Here is an 18,567-nt window from a genome sequence, read left to right on the forward strand (position 1 = left end):
GACAACAAGCTATGAGGCAGTCTAACCTTAGGGCATCCGCTGAAGGGTTTGTGCCTCTGTCTTGACACCTTCTTGCTCTTCCTTGGCAGATGCTGGCTTCGAGTTGATAACTACTTCATCTGGAGCTTTATTGGGCCTGTCTCTTTTGTTATTGTGGTGAGTTTTTAGGATTTGTTTGGGTACACTTGCACAAGGCCTCCCTCAGCAGTCTAAGAATCAGAGTCCTGAAAGTAAAACTAGTAAAAGAGCCAGTGACTTTGCTTTAGTCTTCAGACCTCACTTTGTTCCTGGAGCACAGAAGGGAGCCTGGAGATACGTGTTCCTCCCAGTTGCAACCACTGTGGTAGGTGTTGTCCCCTCAGAATTTCTGTCAGAATTGAGCTCTGGGGACAGCTGCCCGCAAAGGACAAGTGAATTGCTTTAGTGCCACATGCTCCCTTACCCTACCTCACATCCAACTGTGCACCTTTCCCAGATCAACCTGGTGTTCCTCATGATTATTCTGCACAAGATGATCCGCAACACATCTGTCCTCAAGCCTGACTCCAGTCGCCTGGACAACATCAAGTGAGTTTGTATTTTGATTCTTTCTGCTTTTATAGTTCAGGTTTAAACATCTTCTAGTACACACCGCCAATGCCTTCTAATAATTAGAGTGCCTTCAGTAACTGGGCTTTCTAAAGCAGTGTATAGGGAGAAAGCCCAAGCAAGAAAGAGAAAACAGCTGTGTATTTAAAAGGACAAGCTCTTTGACCTGATCACTATCAGTGAGTCCCGGCAATGTCTCTCTTCGGAACCGCAGCTGGGAATAAAAAGTATTTGGTCTGAAGAGTAGAAATCTCAGGGTTGATTCAAATTGTCCTTTTAAAGTACTAGGAAGTGACTTGACTCACTCCACTTATACCTGGCAATATCATGAGACGGCAATTTGATCACTTCATCGAGAGCCCAGGCAACTGGTCAGTTTACAGTGAGCTGAGCGGCACACATAAAATCCGCTTTCATTCCTTTCATGTAAGAGAATTCTTCCTATTCCATCTCACCCGCTCAGATTAACAGAATCAGGCTACTTCATTCAAGTCAGGTGAGTGCAGTGATGCTATCTGAATCATCTAGCAAATGAAGTGAGAGTTGTATTCTTTTAAGTCTTACGTTGCAAATGCATGACTGCCAGAAGCCACATGTTTCTCACAGGCTCACATTTTCTTAGGGTTGATGCTACAATCATTCTGTCTGCCATGAGAACTTTCTCTCAGAAATGTGATGGGAGCTTTCCAGTTGCACATTGGGTCTTTTCTGCTTCCAACTGAAATGTACAGGGAGATGAAGTGGCTTCAGCCTCCCCACTCCACGCACATGCTGTTTTAGGGTTCTCACCTGATTCATGTAGCTGCTGTTTGCTCAGTCATGAAATCACATTCATCTTCTGTCTTTGGTGCAGCCCCACATTGGGACTGCAACTGTTGCAGGCCATTAAACGTTTTCTTCTAGTATAAAGCCTAATGAGAAATCGGTCTATGTCTTCTGTTATTCAGTTCCTTTCTCCTAATTCATGGTTTGCAGTCCTAGACCTGGACACTTTCACCTGGCCATTCATCACACACACGGGAAAAATCTGTGATTCAGGCAGGGTCCTGAGGTGTTCCGATATATTTTTCTCCCATTTGACCTTGCTACCATGCCAAGGGTTTTTACCAAATGTACGGCTGTGGTAGTAACCCACCTGCACACAGTGTGTTGTACTATTTTCCCTTAATTAGAAGATTGTCTCGTTGTAGTTCCCTGTAGGGATCTCCTGAGGGATCACATTTTATTAGTTCTTTCCATCTGTGCATGACTGGGCTTAGTGGTGAATTGTGAGAATGCCCATTTGGAGCTCTCCCAGCAGGTACAATTTATAGGTGCTTCCCTGGATGCTGTTAGAGCAAGGACCTTCATGCTGATGGACAGGGCGAGAAGTCTGAAGTCCATGGGCCAGTGTTTCCTGAGAAAGAAGTGGCAGTCAGTCAAATCTGTTCAGAGGCTATCAGGCTTGATGGCATTGACCACTGCTGTTATCCCCTTGGCCAGATTTCACATGCATAGGTTGCAAGTTTAGTTAAGAAATATGACCCTACCAGGCATGCCCCAGGTGCTGCTTTTCCATCCTCAGGATGGTTCTAAGAGCCCTCCTTTGATGGTTAGAGGATATCGTTCTGCTTACAGGGGTTCAGTTGGGTTTCTGGGTCCCCCAAGATGCCTCCTTGTCAGGCTGGGGTGCCCACTGTGAAGGTTTTTCAGTGCAAGGGCAGTGGTCCTCCGGCAGCAGAGGCTCCCATATCAATGTGTTAGAACTCTATGCAGTTGAATCTGCCTTTACCTCCTTTGCAGATATCCTCAGGGGCAGAAGGGTTCTTGTTCAAACAAACAATACCTCCACAATGTATTATTTCAGCAAGCAGGGTGGTCATGGGGACTTTGACTGGAAGCAATAATGGCATGAGCATTGGGGCATCTCAACAGGGCAATGCCCATAGTGGAAAGCCTAAATGTGGAGGTAGGCATCCTGAGCAAGGTATACCAGACCAATCACAAGCGGTCCATCCAGTCTCAACAAGGTATTTGACACCTATGGGTATCCCCAAGTGGATCTGTTCACCATTGCACAGTCAAAGAAAGCCCCAGAATTTTGCTCCCGAGTAGGCAGCAATCCATAATTACTGGGAGACACCTTTCAGATCCCCTGGTCAGGGGCACTGATCTACGCATGACCCCCTTTCCCCTTCTGAGCAGGGTGTGGGGAAACTAGAGGGCCCTCTTTTGGCCTCATCACACCTGGTGTTTAGAGCTGTTTCGCACAGTGGGCTTGGATCTTGTTATGTTCCTTCCTGACCTGGATTTACTGATGCAAGGTCTGGCATTGCACCATGATGTAACAAGACTGTACCTTGCAGCATGAAGGATTTGACCCCAAAACAATCCTTTCCCCCTGAGATATGGGTTATTCTGATACAGGCCTAGAAAGCTTTGACTAGTATTCCTATGGAATAAAATAGTGCATTTTGAAGCCTGAGCATCATCTAGGGGATTATACCTCTTTAGCTGTCCACTATCTTCCATTCTGGAATATTTGCTTTCCTTAGCACAGGAAGGGTTAGCTATTTCCTCAGTTAAGACCCACCTTGCAGCCATCTCAGCATTTCATGAGGGGGTAGATGGTGGCTTCCTTATCTCTCACAAGTTGGCCCAGCATTTCTTTAAAGGACTGCCAAATATTTTTCCTCCCATCTCCCACATTGTCCCTCAGTGGTCTTTGCCACTGGTTTTGGCCAGGCTGATGAAACCACCATTTGAGTCCCTGGTCACATGTACTTTAGCATTGCTCTCGAGAAAGGTGACCATTTTGATGACTGAGCTGGCAGCCCTCAGGATAGATGCCCCCTTTTTGAACGTTTTTAAAGAGAAGGTGATACTACATCCTCGCTTGGACTTCCTCCTTAAAGTAGTCTCCAAATTTCACCTGGTGCAGGAAATTGTCCTATTGGTTTTCTTCCCATCCCGTGGGTTTGAGGCTGAGAAATCCCTATATTTACTAGATGTTAGGAGGGTTTTGCTATACTACACTGACAGGACCAAGTCATTCTGTTAGAATAGGGCACTTCTTGTGTGCTACTGGGGCCCTAAGAAGGAGAAGGCTGCCTCATCCCAGTCCTTGTCCTGGTTGGTAGTTGCTATCATCCACTCCTGCTATTAGGGAACTGTGCACTCAGGCACAAGACTCCTTGGTTGCATTCCACAGGAGAGTCCCCCTGGTGGACATCTGCAAGGCTGTAACCTGGTCTGTGGTCATTTGTGAAGCGCTAGTTCTAAGGGAAATCAACCCTGACTGTTCCCTAGAAGGTCAGATGCTGAAGCTGAAGCTCAAATACTTTTGCCACCAAATGAGAAGGGAACACTCACTGGAGAAAACCATGATGCTGGGAAAGACAGAAGGCAAAAGAAGAATGTAATGTACTGATGTCGGAGACGTTCAGATGGCAACATGCTTTATTAACGAGTACATCACAAAGACAACATGGCGGGGCCGGGTCCCCTGTTATATACATTTCCCGGAACAACCTTCTTCCTGGTCAGGTCCAATCCTGGCCAGTTAAACTTCTTGCCACTGATCGTCATAGGCGGGCTGCGTTCGTCCCTTCCAGGCACCGCCCACAGGTTCGCTGTGCTGTACTTTCCGGGACGAATGCCAAACACAACAGTCCTCCTCTCCTAGTTCAAGATAGTCTTTCAAATGAGTGGGTGGCTGCTGCTCTCTGAGCAACCGCCGAGGTTCGATCTGGGGAGCTGGGGCTGCTGCCTGGGGTTCTGTAACCGCTGGTTCCTCACTTTGGGCTGTGGTCAGCAGAGGGTTGTCTCAATCCTGTGGAGGTATCTCCCCCACTCTGTAAGTCTCCTCCGCCAGCAACCCCAGCGGGGTTGCTTCTTGTGGTGGCCCCATGCTCTCCCCGTTCCCCACTCCCCCTGGCCCTGCTGGTTCCTCTGGCAGGGTGCGGCGGTGGAGTTGGTCTATGCGTCTGCGGAGGAGCTGCCCTCCTTCCTACGAGACCTCGTAAGAGCGGGACCCAGTGAGCTGCAGCAACCGAGCAGGTATCCACTCCGGCCTGCTTGCAAAGTTCTTGGCGTGGACTGGATCCCCCGGAAAGAACCCCCTAGTGGCCTCCCTGGTCTCAGGGGAGCTGCGGAGGTCCGGGGCCCGGTCAGGGTGTAACTTATCTAGCCGGGTGGTTAACCACCTGCCCATGAGTAACTCATAGCCGGGTTGGGATTGATCCTGTTCCCAAACAGGAAGGCGGACATCTGGTGGTCCCAATCGCCTTGGACTATGTGACCCAGGGCCTCCTTGGTTGTGCAAACCATGTGCTCCACTTGGCCATTAGTGGCCGGGTGAAAGGGAGTGGACCATATGTGGCGGATGAGGTACTTATTCAGGAATTCCTGGAACTCCCGGGAGGTAAACATGTGCCGTTGTCTGTCACTACGGTGTCAGGGATTACGTGGGTGCAAAAAAACCCTCCATAAGACTGCGGCCGCGGTGGAGGTGGAAGTGACTGGGATGACCTCCAGCCACTTCGTGTAAGCATCCACCAAGATAAAGAATATTTGCCCCTGGTATGGCCCTGCAAAGTCTAAGTGTAGCCGGGACCACAGCACCCAATTGGATTCCCAGCAGTGAACAGGGGTGCCAGGCGGGACCTCTCAATCTCTTCCTCCATTCCCGGCCACCATACATAGCTCCGTGCCAGAGCTTTCATATGCACTATCCCCGGGTGCATCTCGTGCAAGGCTTCAAGCACTTGCTTCCGGAGTGGGGGAGGGACCACCACTCTGCTGCCCCAAAGAATACACCCTTTGTGTAAGGAGAGTTCTTCCCAGCAGGAAACAAACGGTCTGAATGCAGCGTCCAATTTGCCCATGGGCCAACCCCTCCCCACCCAGTCCAAAACGCATGCAAGGATGTGGTCTCTGCCCGTGGAACTGGCTACCTCCACTGCGTGCAGGGGCCGCTCCGGCAGAGACTCCAGGAGCATCACGTGGTGCGCTAGGGCTGGATCTGGGTCCCATCTGCGGCAGCGGAAGGTGGCTGAGGGCGTCTGTGTGGCCCATTGCCTTGCCGGGGTGGTAGACAAGCTTGTAGGTGTATGAGTTGAGGAACTCATTTCACTGCAACAGGATCTGTGGTGTCTGGCGGTCTGGGGCAAGTAGGCCAAGCAATGGCTTGTGATCTGCGGCAATCGTGAAGCGCCTACCATACAGGTAGTCATTGAATTTGTATACGCCCACCACGATTGCCAATGCCTCCTTATCTATTTGGGCATAGTTGCACTCAGCCTGGGTCAAAGTAAAAGAGTAATAGGTCACGGGGACTTCTCTCCCATCTGGGAGTTGGTGGCCCAGGACGGTGCCCACTTCGTAAGGGGAAGCATCGCATGCTAAAATCACGGGGAGGGACTTGTCAAAATGGTGGAGTATCTCATTTGAAACCAAGATGTCCTTGACCACCTGGAAGGCCGCAGCCTGCTTTTTCCCCCAGACCCATGGGGGCACCCTTATCTAGGAGTCTGTGTAGGGGTTTGGCCAGGTCTGCTTTGTGGGGCAAGAATGAGTGGTAAAAGTTCAGGAGCCCCAAAAAACTTTGTAGCTCCGCCCTGCAAGTGGGAGCTCGGGCCTGTACTATTGCCCTGGTCTTGTCGGCCATTGGGTGAATTACCACGGTGTCCACCGCAAACCCCAGCAACTCCATTCTTGGCACCCCAAGTGAGCACTTCTCCCGCTTCACCTTGAGACCCGCAGAGCACTTCTTGAAGGCGGCAGCAGAACTCGTTGGCTTCGGGTGCAGTTATCAAAACGTCATTGAAAAAGGGTTGTACTCTGGGAATCCCTTTAAGGAGAGAGTCCATTAAGCTTTGGAAAATTCCCGGAGCCACGCTGATCCCAAATTGTAGCCTCCGCATCTTGAAAGCCCCCTGATATGTAACGATGGTCTGAGCCTCAGCCGTTTGCTCATCCACCAGAAGTTGTTGGTATGCTTGGGCCAAATCCAACTTCCCGAAAATCTTGGAACCGGCCAGGGAGGCGAGGACTGACCATCGGTACGGGTTATGGGTGGTCCTGTAGTGCTTTATTAATTGTGCACTTGTAGTCTGCACAGATACGCACATCCCCATTCAGCTTGACTGGGGTGACTATGGGGGTTTCCCAAGTGGTGTGGGAGACGGGCTCTAGCACCCCCTGGGCCACGAGGCAGTCCAGTTCGGTTTGGTTTTTTGCTTCAGTGCAAACAGAACCCGCCAAGCCTTCAGCCTTAAGGGCCTAACTGTGAGTCCAGCTGCAACGCGATAGGTGGCCCCTTGTACATTCCCAGAGCCCCATCGAATACTTCCAGGAACTCCCGGCACATTTGGTCGAAATTGTGGGCCTGTATGTTGTCCGCCCCTACAATTTTGATGCCCAGGGGCTTAAACCAAGCCAATCCTAATAGGGTGCTGATCCGGTGCTTCACCACAAGAATGTCCAGGGCCCCTTTAAAATTTTTGAACTCCACCCCTAACTCTGGCCCACCCCATGATCTGCACTGGATTCTTTTGAAAGTCCCGCGATATGAACTCCGCGGGCCGCAGAGCCGGCTGGTTGTGGGGGCAGAGTTTACCAAGGGTCTCCTCCGAAATAATGGAGATAGAGGATCCCGTGTCCAATTCCATCAGGCACTTAAAAATGATCCTAACCATGTTAACTTGAAAATAAGCTTCATTGATTTTGATCAGATTTATTCTGAATTAACTATGTAAGGACTGCAGATTTAATTGACAGAAGAGTGGTTGCTAATTAACAGTGTTATCACTGGTATAACCATTGCTTTGCTCACAGTTCATCCCTGACATAGAAATTTATCATGGTTTTTTTTAAATTAATTAATTTGCAGAAGGGTTCTGGCAAATTTCATTGTTGGCATGATCTGGCAATTCTATCTGGCTTACTGTATTTGCAGACTCAGAAGTCAGAAATAAACATTTTAACACGTTTCTTTTTAGTTTTGACATTGTCATTGAAATTACAAATATACAGGTCATTGCTTCTAATATTTATAGCCTCCTGCTTGAAAAGATAATATTAGAAGATCTGACTGTGTCTTTTACAAGGTAATAGAGGGACAACTCTCTCTCATGGATTGCTGCCTTGACGTGGTGGGAGCTTGAATGGTTCAGTGAGGCTGTGGGCTGTGCCATGCAGGGCCACCCAAGATGGACAGGCCGCAGCTGAGAACCCAGTCAAAATGTGATCCACTGGAAAAGGAAATGGCAAACCACTCCAGTATCCTTGCCAAGAAAACCCCATGGACAGTAACAAAAGGCTAAAAGATATGGCGCTGGAAGATGAGCCCCTCAGGTCAGAAGGTACCCAATATGCTACTGGGGAAGCACGGAAGACTAGTACAAGTAACCATAGAAAGAATGAAGCGGCTGGGCCAAAGCTGAAAGGATGCTCAGCTGTGGATGTGTCTGATGGTGAAAGAACAGTGCGATGCTGCAAAGAACAATACTGCATTGGAATGTGGAATGTAAGATCTATGAATCAAAGTAAGCTGGATGTGGTAAAACAAGAGATGGCAAGACTAAACATCGACATCTTGGGAATCAGTGAACTAAAATGGACAGGAATGGGTGAATTTAACTTGGAGGATGACTACATCTATCACTGTGGGCAAGGGTCCCATAAAAGAAATGGTGTGGCCTTTATAGTTAACAAGAGAGGGAGGAAGGCAGTAATAGGATACAATCTCAAAAATGACAGAATGATCTCGGACTGTATCCAAGGCAAACCATTCAATATCACGGTAATCCAAGTCTATGTCCCAACCACTGATGGAGAAGAGGACCATTTCTATGAAGATCTACAACACCTTCTAGAATTAACACCAAAAAAAAGATGTCCTCCTCATCATAGGGGACTGGAATGCCAAAGTAGGAAGTCAAAAGGTAACCGGAACAACTGACAAGTTTGGCCTTGGAGAACTAAATGAAGCCAGTCAAAGGCTAATAGAGTTTTGTCAAGAGAACAAGCTGGTCATAGCAAACACCCTCTTCCAACAACCTAAAAGGCGACTCTACACACGGACATCACCTGATGGGCAACACAGAAATCAGATTGATTATATACTCTGCAGTCAAAGATGGAGAAGCTCCTTACAGTCAGCAAAAAAACAAGACCTGGAGCTGACTGCGGCTTAGATCATGAGCTACTCATTGCAAAATTCAGACTTAAACTGAAGAAAACTGGGGAAACCATTAGGCCATTCAGGTTTGACCTTGATCACATCCCTTATGAATATACAGTGGAGGTGAAGAATAGATTTAAGAAACTAAAGTTGATAATGCCTGAAGAACTATGAACAGAGGTTCGTGACACTGTACAGAAGGCAGCAACCAGCACCATCCCAAAGAAAAAGAAATGCAAGAAAGCAAAGTGGCTGTCTGATGAGGCTTTACAAATAGCTGAGGGAAGAAGGAAAGCTGAGGTGAAAAGGAAAGATTCATCCAACTGAATGCAGATTTCCAGAGAATAGAAAGGAGAGATAAGGAGGCCTTCCTGAAAGAACACTGCAAAGCAATAGAGGAAAATATCAGAATGGGAAGGATGAGAGATCTCTACAAGAAAGTTGGAGGAATCAAGGGAACGTTTCGTGGAAAGATGGCCATGATAAAGGACAAAAACGGTAGGAACCTAACAGAAGCAGAAGAGATTAGGAAGAGGTGGCAAGAATACACAGAAGAATTATACAAGAAGGATCTCAATGTCCTTGACAACCATGATGGTGAAATTGCTGACCTCAAGCCAGACATTCTGGAGTGTGAAGTCAAATGGGCCTTAGAAAGCATTCAACAACAAAGCGAGCGGAGATTATGGTATCCCAGTTGAGCTATTCAAGGTCCTAAAGGACGATGCTGTTAAAGTGATGCACACATTATGTCAGCAAATTTGGAAAACGCAATAGTGGCCACAGGATTGAAAAAGGTCAGTTTATATTCCAGTCCCAAAGAAGGGTAATGCCAAGGAATGTTCAAACTGTTGCACCATTGCACTCATTTCATATGCCAGCAAGGTTATGTTAAAGATCCTACAAGCTAGGCTTCAGCACTATGTAGATCAGGAACTACCAGAACTTCAAGCTGGGTTTCAGAGAGGTAGAGGAACTAGAGATCAAATTGCCAACATTTGTTGGATTATGGAGAAAGCACGGGAGTATCAGAAAAATGTCTATTTCTGCTTCATTTACTATGCTAAAACATTTGGTTGTGTTGATCACAACAAACTGTGGCAAGTCCTTAAAGAGATGGGAGTACCAAACCACCTCACATGTCTCCTGAGAAACCTATATAAGGGTCAAGAAGCAACTGTCAAAATGAGATATGGAGCAACTGATTGGGTTAGAATAGGAAAGGGGGTTCGACAAGGATGTATATTGTCACCCTGCTTATTTAATTTATATGCAGAGTACATCATGCGGAATGCTAGCCTGGATAAAGCACAAGCCGAAATTAAGATTGCCGGGGAAAACATCAACAACCTCAGATATGCAGATGACACCACTCTAATGGCAGAAACTGAGGAGGACCTAAAGAACCTCTTGTTGAAGGTGAAAGAGGGGATCACAAAAGTAGGCTTGAAACTCAACATCAAAACAACTAAGATCATAGCATCCGGCCCCATCACACCTTGGCAAATAGAAGGGGAAGACATGGAAGTAGTGACAGACTTCACATTTCTGGGATCCAAGATCACTGCAGATGGTGACTGTAGCCATGAAATTAAAAGATGTTTACTTCTTGGGAGGACAGCTAGGGCAAACCTAGGCATATAATAAAAAGTAGAGACATCACCCTACCAACAAGTTTGTGATGGTATTCCCAGTAGTAATGTATGGCTGTGAGAGTTGGACCATAAGGAAGGATGAGCGCAGAAGAATAGATGCTTTTGAGCTGTGGTGCTGGAGAAGAATCTTGAGAGTCCCTTGGACTGCAAGAAGATCAAATCAGTCAGTCCTAACGGAAATCAACGCTAACTGTTCCCTAGAAGGTCAGATGCTGAAGCTGAAGCTCAAATACTTTGGCCACCCAATTAGAAGGGAGCACTCACTGGAGAAGACCCTGATGCTGGGAAAGACAGAAGGCAAAAGAAGAAGGGGACGGCAAAAGGTGAGATGGCTGGACAGCGTTACTGATGTAACGAACATGAATTTGAACAGACTTCGGAGGATGGTAGAAGAGAGGCATCCCTGGCGTAACTTTGTCCATAGGGTCGCAAAGAGTTGGACTAGACTGTGCGACTGAACAACAACAACAGAGGGACAACTGGGGTGCGGTCACACCCACCATTAAATCCATCTGCAACGCGCCTCTATTATAATCTGCACAACCAATTTTCCGATCAGACAACAGCCAGGCTCCCGTTCTATCCCATGTGGGTCCCATCGCTGGTCGATCAGGGTGCTCTACCGGACCTCGTTTCATGAGACGTCAATCTGCATTAGCACAGGCACAGTGATGCCCGCTATCTGCAGCGCATTGCTTTTAAATGGGTCGGATCACTAACAGTTTTGCTAGTCCGTTGGCACTACTTTCCCAGCATGAGCACTATGCATGCAGAAAAAAACCCAGGAATTCAAATCAGTTCACATCTACTTTCAAAAGTGAGTTTTGTTTCCAGACATAGGGGCGCGTAAACGATTTATCGAGCCAACATTCGCTCGCTCATTCACTGGTGCAGTGATATCACTTGCAGGGAGCTTTGGGAGGGAAGCGGTGGTGCGCTTCTGACGAGTCGCCAATGATGGAGCGTTCAAACAGAGAAATTCCGTTCAGGAACCGTTAGAAGAATTTTGTTCTGGATTTAAAGCAGTATCAAATTAGTCTGCACCCCAGTCGTCTCAACGCGGGACTCAAACGAGCTAACCACCATTCGCAGATGCTGACGTTTGGACAACCGCTTAAAATCCAACATGCTTCCAGACTCCACTCATGCCCGTAGCGGGATTTTATGAACATCTGACCTCACCCCTGCAGTCTGATCCTATCCATGTTTATTCGGAAGAAAATTAAATTGTCTCCAGAGAAACTAGTTTTTAAGTGAGTGTGCTTAGAACTGTAAAATGAGGCTCTAGCAAGACAGTAATTTTATTGTGCATTTATGCGCAGTTATCATTCACTTATCACAGAAAGATTGAAATGTCTTTTCTCCCTGCAAGCATATCTGTTACAAGGATGTCACATTTTCACACCACTGAGGACTAAACTAGATTACTGATGGCAAACTTGGCCAAAAGTGGTCCCAGGGTGGTGTGCCCATGAGATTGAAACAACTACCTGATATTCAATATATCATAGCTTGAGATGCTTGGAGGCAAACGCAGGTTACCACCAAACAGCTGCAAAGCAATACAGGAGAGTGCCGGGGCAAGAGGGAGTACTTAACGCTTTTTCTAACTGCCATTTCTTACATGCAGTCTTCTCCCCTCAGCTGTATTTCTCTCAGCCAGATTCCAGATGGATCTCTCAGATCTAGCCAGCACGTATTCTGGATGCTGCATGGTTGCATCACTCTCATGGACCATCTATTGGACTCACTACTGCTGAGTGATGCAACCAGTACAATTTTGTGACCATTCTTTCATTTCTTAAGTCTGAGCATTCCCCTATCACATTTCACAAAGCTTTTTTGGAAAGTGCTGAATGTCATGAAGGCTGTCATCGCTCCCACCAATCCAATCCATCACAGCTGCATCAGTACCCTGTGATTTTGCAAATTTCTTCCTCTTTTTTAAACATTTAATTTCTTGGATCGGACAGGTTTTTATTCCTGTTCAGCACAGGAATGTCCATTAACTTTATTGTTTCTAAAGGACTATAACTGTTATCCCAACACATGCAGCAAGCCTATCTCACCCTTGCTTTATTTGGAATCAGGATATTGTGCTAAAGCACCAGAATGAGTTAGCTCTAGCATAATGCTAATTATAGTAATAATTTTAAAAACAAAAGGCATTTTGAGGCATTGATCATTTGATGTACTTGAAAGGCTATAATTATTTGGGTTGAATCCAGTTACGCTGTCACTCAAGGATCTTGGATGCTTTCCTCAACCCTAGGAAAGTTGACTCCCCGCGTTGCACAACCTGCTCCCTCCCTCCTGCATCAGCACAGTCCTAGTAAGAGACAAGGGAGTGAGTCCCTGCAGTCCACTGACCTGCATGGCTATTGCTCCCCACAGGTCACACAACCCAGGGAGTCATTGTTCTCAAGGTCAGAAGGGGAAGGAGGAAAATTCACAACCATCATCACCTTCTGCTGACAGATCCTGGATCCAACCCTTTGGTCCTAAAGGACAATTCATTGTACATTTTCTTCATTGCCCTCTTGGCAATTAAGAACATAAGGACATAAGAATAGCCCTGATGGATCAGACCAATGGTCCATTTAGTCCAGCATTCAGTCTCACACAGTGGCCAACCAGTTCCTCTGGATGGCCAACAACAGGGCATAGTGTCTGAGGCCTTCCTCTGATATTGTTGCTGAATGTGAAGGTTTCCCTCAGTCACCATTGCTAGTAGCCACTGATAGACTTGTCCTCCATGAATCTATCTAATCTCCTTTTAAGGCTGTTTATTCCTGTGGCCACCATGGCATCCTCTGGCAGTGAATTCCACATTTTAATCCCTCTCTGTTTAAAGTAGTGTTTCCTTTCATCTGTCCTGAACTTACTGCCCATCAGTTTCATTGGATGCCCTTGAGTTCCAATATCTTGGGAGAGGAAGAAAAAGTTCTTTTTGTCAGCTCTTTCCGCCTCATGCATAACTTTATAAACCTCTCTCATGTTCCCCCTTAGTCATCTCTTTAATAAACTGCAAAGTCCCAGACTCGTCACTGCCCTCACTTGGGCCATGTACTGCCACCAGGAAGCCTGTTAGGTTCAAGATAATGTTACAAAGCCAGATCAGATTGAGGGCTCTTTGATGCCCTTTTTAAAAACCGAGAGCCCATATGATGTAGGATTGTAGGGGCTTTTAGATTAATATCTGGAAGACCCAAGTTTGAGTCCCCACTTGTGCCATGGAGGCTTGCTGGGTGACCTTGGGCCAGTCACATTCTCTCAGTCAAACCTATCTGACAAGATTGTTGTGAGGCAAAAACGAAGGTGAAGAGAATGATGTAAATGGCTTTGAGTCTCTATTGGGGAGAAAGGTGAGACATAAATGATATAAAATAATCTAATAGGCACTGGGATGCTTTCTGGAACAAGCGGGAGCTGTACAAAAGAGACGGTCTCCACTTGTCCCCAGATGGAACCAAACTGCTGGCGCTTAAAATCAAAAAGGTGGCAGAGCAGTTTTTAAACTACGTAAATCTTGGAGGAAAGCAGACAGGAGATTAAATGTCTCTGGTTCGGGAGGACTCATCTCAAAGAGGTGAAGGGTTAGCGGTTACTTTTCTACCGGGTAATAGATCAGAGTTGTCCACTGAAATGGTGACAAACAGTATGGGCTGCCTGCCAAAGTCTCGAGGCAGCAGGAGGAAGGTTGCAGGTCTAACTTGCCTGGGAAATTATAGATGTTTGTATACAAATGCTAGAAGTGTTCAAAGTAAAATTGGTGAGTTGGAATGTTTAGTGTTGGGGGAAAACATAGACATTGTGGGAATTTCAGAAACTTGGTGGAATGAGGAGAATCAGTGGGACACGGTGATTCCTGGATATAAGTTATATCGAAAGGATAGGGAGGGAAGGGTTGGAGGTGGGGTGGCTCTGTATGTCAGAGAGGGTATACAGTCCAGTAAGACTGAGGTCAAAGAATTAGATTCCCTTCTAGAAATGCTTTGGGTCGAAATAGAGGGCCCAAAAGGAAATTTAACTATGGGAGTTTCGCCCACCAAATCAAAAGATAGAGGATGATTATAATATGATGGAAGGATTAAAGATATTCGATAAACGTAAAAACTGTGTCGTAATAGGTGATTTTAACTACCCGCAGATTGATTGGGTCAATATGTGTTCTGGTCGAGAGAAAGAGATTGAGTTTCTTGATGCTCTAAATGACTGTGCTATGGAGCAGATGGTCTCAGAACCTACCAGGGGTGGGGCGATCCTGGATTTGGTCCTAAGTAATGCCCAAGACTTGGTGAGAGATGTAGAAGGGATCGCACCACTTCGGAGCAGTGACCATAACGTTATTGATTTCACCATTTGTATAAATAGGGAGTAGCCCCAAAAGACCAGCACAACCATGTTTAACTTTAAAAGGGGTAAATTCTCTGAGATGAGGAGGCATGTGAAGAGGAAACTGAAAGGAAAGGTAAATACAGTCCAAACCCTTGGGGAAGCTTGGAGGCTATTTAAAACTACAATCCTAGAAGCTCAGATAAAATATATACCACAAGTTAGGAAAGGCACAAACAGGTATAAGAGAAGGCCTGCATGGTTAACAAACAAAGTAATGGAAGCTGTAAAAGGTAAGAAGGACTCCTTTAAGTGATGGAAAGCTAGTCCAAGTGAGATTAATAAAAGGGAACACAGGCTGTGGCAAATCAAATGCAAGACTGTGATCAGGCAGGCAAAAAGGGACTATGAGGAGCATATTGCAAAAAACATAAAGACCAACAATAAAAATTTCTTCAAATATATTAGAAGTAGGAAACCAGCCAGGGAAGCAGTGGGGCCCTTGGATGACCATGGGGTAAAAGGATTACTGAAGGAGGATGGGGAAATGGCTGAGAAGCTGAATGAATTTTTTGCCTCCGTCTTCACTGTGGAAGATGAGAAGTGTTTGCCCACTCCAGAACCACTTATTTTGGAAGGGGTGTTGAAAGACCCGAGTCAGATTGAGGTGACAAGAGAGGAGGTGCTTCAACTGATAGACGGATTAAAATCTGATAAGTCACCAGGTCCGGATGGCATACACCCAAGAGTTCTGAAAGAACTCAAAGTTAAACTTGTGGATCTCCTGACAAAAATATCTTTCATTGAAATCTGCCTTCATTCCTGAGGACTGGGGTAGCAATTGTCACCCCCATCTTTGAAAAGGGTTCCAGAGGAGATCTGGGAAATTACAGGCCAGTTAGTCTGACTTCAGTACTGGGAAAGTTGGTAGAAACCATTACCAAGGACAGAATGAGCAGGCACATTGATGAACACGAGTTATTGAGGAAGACTCCGCATGGGTTCTGTAAGGGAAGATCTTGCCTCACTAACCTGTTACATTTCTTTGAGGGGGTGAACAAACATGTGGACAAAGGAGACCCGATAGATGTTGTTTACCTTGACTTCCAGAAAGCTTTTCATAAAGTTCCTCATCAAAGGCTTCTTAGTAAGCTCGAGAGTCATGGAGTAAAAGGACAGGTCCTCTTGTGCATCAAAAACTGGCTAATTAATAGGAAGCAGAGAGTGAGTATAAATGGGGAGTCTTCGCAGTGGAGGACGGTAAGCAGTGGGGTGCCGCAGGGCTCAGTACTGGGTCCCATGCTCTTTAACTTGTTCATAAATGATTTGGAGTTGGGAGTAAGCAGTGAAGTAGCCAAGTGTGCAGATGACACTAAATTGTTCAGGGTGGTGAGAACCAGAGAGGATTGTGAGGCACTCCAAAGGGATCTGTTGGGGCTGGGTGAGTGGGCGTCAACTGGCAGATGAGGTTCAATGTGGCCAAGTGCAAAGTAATGCACATTGAGGCCAAGAATCCCAGCTACAAATACAAGTTGATGGGGTGTGAACTGGCAGAGACTGACCAAGAGAGAGATCTTGGGGTTGTGGTAGATCACTCACTGAAAATGTCAAGACAGTGTGTGATTGCAATAAAAAAGGCCAACGCCATGCTGGGAATTATTAGGAAGGGAACTGAAAACAAATCAGCCAGTATCATAAAGCCCCTGTATAAATCGATGGTGCGGTCTCATTTGGAATACTGTGTGCAATTCTGGTCACCGCACCTCAAAAAGGATATTATAGCATTGGAAAAAGTGCAGAAAAGGGCAACTAGAATGATTAAAGGGCTGGAACACTTTCCCTATGAAGAAAGGTTAAAATGCTTGGGGCTCTTTAGCTTGGAGAAACGTTGACTGCGGGGTGACATGATACAAGATTATTCATGGGATGGAGAAAGCAGAGAAAGAAGTCCTTTTCTCCCTTTCTCACAATAGAAGAACTCGTGGGCATTCAATGAAATTGCTGAGCAGTTGGGTTAAAACGGATAAAAGGAAGTACTTCTTCACCCAAAGGGTGATTAACATGTGGAATTCACTGCCACAGGAGGTGGTGGCGGCCACAAGCATAGCCACCTTCAAGAGGGGGTTAGATAAAAATATGGAGCACAGGTCCATCAGTGGCTATTAGCCACAGTGTGTGTGTGTGTGTGTCTGAAGATGGACAAAAGAAGGGGTGCATGTAGAATGGCCAGCGCTCTATGCAGAGAAGAGCTGCCAAGGGTCAAGGGTGCTGCTTTGCGAGCAGTCCGCAGAACCCATGCACATATAAAGTTGTTGTGTGTGGCAACCCCCAGCTGAACACCAATCTAGCATTTGGATTGTGGTGTTGGAGTGCAAAATGTCAGATGGGCACACAACTCCCAGAATTTCTTTGTTAAAACATGCATTGAAAGCAAGCAAGTGAACGCAGAGGGTAATAATATCCAGAGTTCCACATAAGTTAATACAGCGCGATAAAACTCCAAATACTTTATGAATAGAGGCCTGCATTCCATGTTTTAGTCATATGAAACAGCTACCCACAATTGACCATGTGAGAATATTCTTCCTCTGCCACATGCTGTTTGCTGTCTCTCCACCCCCACTTACTCTCTCACCTCTGTCAGGCTTCATACTTCTACAGCACCAGCTCCATATAATGTGGAGCTGTGATTAGGTACCCCCCCCCCCGCCCCAGGAAGGGGAGAAATGTCCTGTGAGTGGATTGGGGGATTGTTCCTCATTCTGCCGTGGAAACTTGTGAAGTGATCTTAGGCCAGGCATACACTCTCAGCCTAACCTACCTCAAAGGGCTACTCTGATAAAAATGGAGAAAAGGAAAATGGTTTGAATCCCCACGGGGGAGAAAGGTGAGTACAAATGAATAGATAAGGACAAGGAATAGAGGAAAGCAACCAATGTATGAACCAGAGTTTGTTCTTGCTTGCCCATCAGCTCTGTCACCTCAGGGGGGTCTTACCAATTGCTGCCCCCACTCTGGGTTAAGGGTTCCCCTTGAGAAGGCCCAGAGTTCCCTCCCAAGCCCTTCAGGCCAAATAATAGGCATGAGGACCAGGCAGAGTGGAAACCCACAAAAAGGTTTATTTTAAAGTCAGCGCAATATAAATTAACAAGGTGCATAAAATAGTAAAAGGGTGATGGGAGGAAAAAAACAAAAGTCCTAATGCATCTGAACTGACAGTCCCTAAACTACCCCTTGGGTGAGGGGCTCTCCCCTGCTTCCAGCTCTCCAGGCTACAGCCTGCTTCCGAAAGAATCCCCACTTCCTGGGCTTGGCCTTTATATTCTCTTCCCAGGCCCCACCCCTCTCTGGGCCTGTTTCCCTCCAAACCCCTTGCTGCCCATTCAGAGGGGATCCTGGGAGATGTAGGCTTTCCCCAGAAACTACAAAGCATGCTTTCCTGGGGCCTGCAGGCCATGCTAGACCCAGGATCATGACAAGCTCTGTCTCGCTTGTTTTTCTCTCCTTTGTTCACAGAGGCATTTGCTGTTCTTGGCAAGATTTCACTGCTACAAATGCAGGACAATAGAAGTTCTGATGTTGTTACATTTCTTTCTAGTACATTTAGTGGATTTTGTAATGTTTAATGTAGCACTCCTGTACACATGGTTTAAAAGGGAACCTTCACATTCAGAGGCAGCAAGGCTCTGAGTTCCAGTGCCTACCTTAGGGACCGTCTCTTCCCATATGTTCCCCAGAGAGCACTGCGATCAGGCTCCCAAAATCTGCTCGTAACCCCCGGACCAAAGGAGGCCCGGCTGAAGTCAACCAGGGACAGGGCCTTCT

General features: G+C 46.5%; 1 protein-coding gene across 4 annotated transcripts in view; it reads left to right on the plus strand.

The window, feature by feature from the left end:
- The window catches only part of ADGRL1 (adhesion G protein-coupled receptor L1), a 151,442-nt gene that overhangs the window by 119,396 nt on the left and 13,479 nt on the right, over positions 1-18,567 (plus strand). For all 4 annotated transcript variants that reach the window (XM_060240699.1, XM_060240701.1, XM_060240700.1 and 1 more), the window contains 2 exons: positions 90-156; positions 476-567. In XM_060240699.1, the coding sequence (XP_060096682.1) occupies positions 90-156; positions 476-567 (159 nt within the window). The remainder of the gene's footprint in view (positions 1-89; positions 157-475; positions 568-18,567) is intronic.

The sequence above is a fragment of the Heteronotia binoei genome, chromosome 5, assembly GCF_032191835.1.
Source record: "Heteronotia binoei isolate CCM8104 ecotype False Entrance Well chromosome 5, APGP_CSIRO_Hbin_v1, whole genome shotgun sequence".
NCBI lineage: Eukaryota > Metazoa > Chordata > Lepidosauria > Squamata > Gekkonidae > Heteronotia > Heteronotia binoei.